At 36.1% G+C, this 6,154-nt stretch overlaps 1 protein-coding gene across 2 annotated transcripts; it reads right to left on the reverse strand.

Annotated features, from left to right (window-relative positions):
• Positions 1 to 1,795: 1,795 nt before the first annotated feature.
• LOC307130565 (uncharacterized protein) lies at positions 1,796 to 5,817 on the reverse strand. 2 transcript variants are annotated; one of them, XM_079823603.1, is made up of 3 exons: positions 5,733 to 5,817; positions 3,037 to 3,271; positions 1,796 to 2,808 (listed from the first exon to the last, which is right to left on the reverse strand). In XM_079823603.1, the coding sequence occupies exons 2-3, from the start codon at positions 3,119 to 3,121 to the stop codon at positions 1,874 to 1,876; spliced, it is 1,020 nt and encodes a 339-aa protein (XP_079679729.1). In that variant the 5' UTR covers positions 3,122 to 3,271; positions 5,733 to 5,817; the 3' UTR covers positions 1,796 to 1,873. The 2 variants fall into 2 exon arrangements, with proteins under 2 accessions (XP_079679729.1, XP_079679730.1); XM_079823604.1 differs by having other exon boundaries at positions 5,666 to 5,756.
• Between the last annotated feature and the right edge of the window lie 337 nt (positions 5,818 to 6,154).

Genomic DNA, 6,154 nt, shown 5'->3' on the forward strand with positions numbered 1-6,154 from the left:
GGGTACAATATTTTCTTCTTTTTTTTTGCGGTCCGAGTTGCGGGCGGGTTAGTTGAAAACGTCGGTCGGGTGCGGGTTGTTTATACATTGACCCGCGCATCACTGGTTGGCACCATGTTTTTTTTTTTTGTAATGACAGCAGTTTTTAATGATGTAGGAACAGTTCCAGTGGTGAGAGAGGAGTGAATGATAGCAGAAATGTGGGGAACCAGCGACGGAAGACAGGCTTTAACAAGTTGTGTGGGAAATGGGTCAAGTTGACAAGTAGAAGCCTTGGATGTTCCAATTAGTTCTGTGATTTCAGAGATGTATGGATGGGTCAAAATCAGCTGAGTTGCTGAGGTGAGGGATAAATCCAAGGTTCTGGTGAATATTCTTTATTTTCTCAGTGAAATACGACATAATGGAGTTGCAAAAATTGGTTGTATACAAGTGAGGGGGGAGAAAGTCCTGGGGTTGAGTGGAGTTATTAAGTAGAGAAAAGAGTGACTTGAAGTTTCCTTTATTAGCAATGATTATACTGGAGTAGTAGTGGGTTTAGGTGCTAGCAATGGAGTCCTTATAACGTAAAATGTGATTATTGTACATTTCTTTGTGAATAATGAGAACAGTTTTTCTGTAGAGACGTTCAAGTTGCTGACCTTTGGCTTTCATGAGACGAAGATCGGGGGTGAACCAAGGGGTAGAGACGGAAAATGATTAAGATTAAATATTAATTATAAAAATATTATAAAAATTAAGAATATTATGGAGTCCAGTGTTGTAGTGAGAAACCAGATCATCAGGGGTGATAAATTGTAGGAGTTGGGGGTGGGTAGAAGGACTGGATACTTGAAGTGAGCATGGTAGGGTTGATATTCTTTATATTCTTGAATGAGATTAACATGTGTCTTTTCTTCACCACCTGTTTTTGTCTGACCCAATGAGCATTTCACGGTCCAATGGTCATGCCTTAACTGCAAAGTCTAGTATTGCATTAGTATGTACATTGACTTTTCAGTTAAATCTCTGTTTTGGCTCATTTTATCAGTAAAAGAAAACGTACTTAATAATTCTGCACACCTGAATATAAGATGTTTTTCATTTCCAGCCTTCATGAACAATTATATATCACTTATACATGAAAAAATACAAAATTAATAGTAGTTATTAAGATTAATGTGGTTTGAAGTTGGTCAAATGTGCCTGGAAAAAAATATGATCAGAAAATCAACGTGCCCAATAATTCTGCACATGGTGTATATTTTTGTTATGTTAGTGAAGCATCGTTGCTAAACTGTGTGAGTGGCATGTTGGTGTTTTTCTTTTGTATGAGATTTAATTTATTCTGATTTGGTAAATGGTAAATGGACTGCATAATTTATTCTGATTTAATGTATTTTTGTATGTATATTTTAATGCACTGTAAACGCTAGTGAGGGATGGCATTTAGTTTGTGTATGTAAATGACAATAAAAATAAAACTATGAAACACTTTGTAGATGTTTTCCATGTATGAGCAGAAAAGGGGCGTGGCACTACTTGACCCGCCTCTTGTTGATAGGCTACACAAACCACCCATGAACCAGCATAAATGTACAATGTCTGTTTGTATAATATAAACAACAAAAGAGTGAAATAACAGCAGCACCACATTAAAGGAGCTGCTGGAAAATTTGTGAATTTAAATAAATGACATTTATGAAAAATTTCTTGCATTTATATATTGAGATGAAATTAACAGCTAAATGACAAGTCAGAAAGTTACAACTCAAAAAACTACTTTCACAAAATATCACAGAACACAAGTTTATTTCAATACACAATTGTTTTATTTGAATGTCATTGTTCATTTTAATTATTGGATCCTTTTGGATCTGAAGAAAACATTTGCTCACTGAAACAAAGAACAACACTTTTTAATATGAGTCACTAGATGACTTGATTGTCTAAAACTCTTCTCACACTGAGTGCAGCGGTACGGCTTCTCTCCAGTATGAACTCGCTCATGTAATGTCAGAGATCCAGACTGAGTGAAACTCTTGTCACAATATGAGCACTTGTAAGGTCTTTCTCCAGTATGAGTTCTTTGGTGCCGTTGCAGACCTATAGCTGTAGTAAAGCTCTTCCCACAGTCAAAGCACATATACTTTCTCACTTCATCATGTGTTTTCTGGTGCAGTTTAAAACAGTCCAGTCTTGAAAAACTCTTTCCACAGAGAGAACACACATGAGGCTTCTCATCTGAATGAACTGTCAGGTGTTGTTTTAGATTTGATGATGAAATAAAATCTTTACCACACTGATCACAGTTAAATGGTTTTTCTCTAGAGTGAATGCACAAATGATTATTGAGATCAGTAGCACATGTGAAACTCTTTCCACTCTGAGTGCATGTATACGGTTTCTCTCCAGTGTGAATTCTCATGTGTGTGTTAAGGTCTCCTTTACGTGTGAAACTCTTTCCACACTGAGTGCATGTATACGGTTTCTCTCCAGTGTGAATTCTCATGTGTGTGTTAAGGTCTCCTTTATGTGTGAAACTCTTTCCACACTGAGTGCATGTATACGGTTTCTCTCCAGTGTGAATTCTCATGTGTGTGTTAAGGTTTCCTTTATGTGTGAAACTCTTTCCACACTGAGTGCATGTATACGGTTTCTCTTTAGTGTGAACTCTCATGTGTGTGTTAAGGTTTCCTTTACGTGTGAAACTCTTTCCACACTGAGTGCAGGTGTGCAGCTTTTTGGCTTTTGTTCTTTGCGTTGTAAAGTTATAATGTTCCTTCACTTCATTCAGTTCTTGTCTTTGCTGTTTCACTTCCACCTGGTCTAAAATACACATCAAGTTAGAATCAGTTCAAGTGAACCCTGATTTAATAGCAGAACGCAACAGAGATCAGGTATCTGGTCTTTCATGTGGCAAAGGCACATTCACTTATTAATATAGTTAAAATATGTTCGACAAGTACTATATACAAGGTTATGATTATTTAGATGCATTTCTCTATCATTTATCATCCATATACATATACTTGAGAATCAAGAATGGACACCAACCTGTTTGTTCCTCACTATCTTCATGTTTTATTCTGGATGGATCTGGATAACTCATGTCTTCAATCTCCTCTTTAATAAAGTCCATCTTTAACAGTCACACAGATTTCAGCTGCTACACCTGGAGTTTGTCCTTCTCTTGTAGGATGATGTGGATGTCTCCAGTATTTATTGGTGAATTGTTGTGGGAGGGGCTTCACTGCAGGTGTGAACTGTGATCACTGTGTTTTGATTCAATCTGCATTTAAAAAGTACAGGCCATAATGTTTAACTGAGCTGCTGAAAAGCCAAAAGTTCCCTGTTTTCACCTCATTCATTATGGTGATGTCTGAGATCTGCTGTAAATTGGCACATTAAGCACATTTTATTGGTGTCGACAGCAAGGGCGTTTCTAGGATTGTCATTTTAGGGGGGCTCAGCCCAGTGAGGATATGAAGAAAAAGGAAATTGGTAAGACTTTAGTTTAGGGTCCAATTCTCACTATTAATTAGTAGCTTATTAGTATGCATATTAGGATTTTGGCTGTTTATTATTACTTATACCTATAAAGCATATATTAATGCATCATTCTGCATGACCATATTGTAGGCTACATCCCTTAATCATACAATGTAGGCAGGTTTATAATCAATGAGATCCCAAATGTGAGGCTGGGGGGGGTTTCGGGGGCTCCCCCGAGAAAATGTTGATTTCTATGATCTACATATGTGCATTTTAAGATGTTCTGAACGCCAAAGAATTAGATAACAATAGCTTGAAAACCATCAGATATGTGGGCAGATATGACTGATGAAGTTTTTCCATTTTTGTCAGTGAAGAAAGTAAACATATGTTTAACTGATATTTATATGTTTTATGAATCACAATATTCTTTCACAAACCTGAAGTGAATGTGAGACGTGTTAATTTATAAATAAATGACATCTATATCTGACAATAAAAATGACATAAATAAATGACAATTTTTTTTTTTTATGTGGATCCAGTTATGAGTGTAGATTTATGGATTTATACACGGGACAGCAGGCAGCAGTTTCGCTTTATCTTTTATTCTCTAGAGAGTGAATTGCTCTTGTTTTCTCCCCCATTCAGTTACAATTCAAAAGGGACATATACAAATAAATTTGAATTGAACTGAATTGAATGAAACGGAAATTGACCAGAGAAATCACTATATGCGAGAAAATAGTTTAACACAGAAAACATACCTGATATAAAACACAAATATAAGCAGCATCTTTGAGTGGGAATCGTTTGTTTTCTTTAAGATAAATATGATGTTCACTTGTCACCATGTGCTCTCAAAACATGACTTTGCGTAAACATACACAGCACTTTCTAAAGCCAAATGGCGTGTTATCTGTACGCATTTTGAGCTATCCGCGTGCATGTCTACGCCGTGTGATTCCACGTGTATGTGTACGCCGAAACGAACATCATCTCCGCGTGTATGTGTACGCCGTGTGATTCCGCGTGTATGTCTACGCCGTGTGATTCCGCGTGAATGTAAATGGATTTATAAACATACTAAATGATGCTTTTTTGAAAATGTAAAAATGCAGAATGTTTCTTGTGATGGGTAGGTTTAGGGGCAGGGGAAGTTTAGGGGGATAGAATGAAACAGCGTTGATAAACACGCTAAAAAGCGATTATGCGTCTTGATAGCACGCCAAAATGGCATAGCATGTCATACATACGCAATTTCATGAGATCAGTCTGAATAAACATTCATAAATAATTAAATGGTATGCAAAAGATTTACAAATGTGTTCTAAGTTATCTTAAAACATTGTAAATCATGAAATAAATCAAAAAGATCAGATGGTTTAAAAGTTATTGGATGATAATTATAGATTATTTTTCACTTATATATCATTTAAGTATTTATGTAAAACATATTTTAGAATCATTATCTCTCAATAAACAATGATTAATATTGTGTTGGTCCCCACCCCCAAGGCATATGACTGTAAGTGCAATACTCTCACTGTTTAGTGCAATATCTTCTAAACTCAGGAGATATTTATATTTATTCATACTACTCACATACTGTAAAATATGTTTATAATCTGTAAATGTTTATTCTGACTAAACTTAACTGTGACCTAATATGTTTTTAATGCTATATATTCTTATAATTTGTATTACTATGTTCTTGTTGTGTTTGTATTGTATATGTGCACTGGAAGCTTCAGCACCAAGAAAAAATCCTTGTGTGTGCAAGCACACTTGGCAATAAAGCTCTTTCTGATTCTGAAGTCGTGATTAAGAGCTCATTGCATTCAAATTTTGAAATGGGAGGGTGTTCATGTGCAGTTTTTTACCTAGGAAACCCGTATTTACGATAATTCTGAGAGAACGTGAAGGCAGCATTAATAACAGAAAACAATTGTGAGATCATGTGTCTGTCTATTAAATATCAGATTTATGATGAGCCAAAGGTTAGTTCTGTCATCCTACAGTCAAAATGTGAATAATAACTGCTGTACAAGATTATGATCTAAGTGCATGTCATATATCCCTAGACTATTTGGTTAAACAAGCCAGTGATCATCATCCACAAAACAATTCATGTAGATTTACAAACATTCACATCCAACTGTTATTTGTGTTATCGACATATTTAACTAACCTTACACATCTATTCAATAAAAAATGGACTGAATCCCTCATATGACGTTAGTTATGTGTTTGTTTACCTCTTGTAGTTTGTCCGTTCTCTCATCTATCTTCACTTTCAGATTCGCGCTTTCCAGCTGCCGCAAACGCGCTCACAGCTGCCGTGAACACCTGCCGCGAACACCAACCGCACGCATTGAGCAGCAAACGTTACTCTTGTTTCCTCCAGGGGGCGCTCGGTGACTCGAAATAACCGAGAGAAATAACAGCAGCACCACATTAACCCGAGCTGCTGAAAACATCTCTGTCTCATTTATCAAGCTGAGACAAGCCTTTGAAATCTATGTTTTAAAATCTGTTCCTGTTTCAGTATTATAACAGTTTTAGGACATTTATTATACAGAGCCTATGGATGGCACAAGTCCACAATATTCTTTCACAAACCTGAAGTGAATGTGAATAAATTACTACAATTAAAAAAATCTTTAATGTGTAACTGGTC

Source organism: Gobio gobio (assembly GCF_949357685.1).
Source record: "Gobio gobio genome assembly, chromosome: 8".
NCBI classification, from domain to species: domain Eukaryota; kingdom Metazoa; phylum Chordata; class Actinopteri; order Cypriniformes; family Gobionidae; genus Gobio; species Gobio gobio.

Coding starts and splice junctions, on each gene's coding strand:
- LOC307130565 (XM_079823603.1), bottom strand. CDS start 3,121: ATGGACTTTATTAAAGAGGAGATTGAAGACATGAGTTATCCAGATCCA. Junction 2,809..3,036: donor AGATAGTGAGGAACAAACAG/GTTGGTGTCCAT, acceptor TGTGTATTTTAG/ACCAGGTGGAAGTGAAACAG.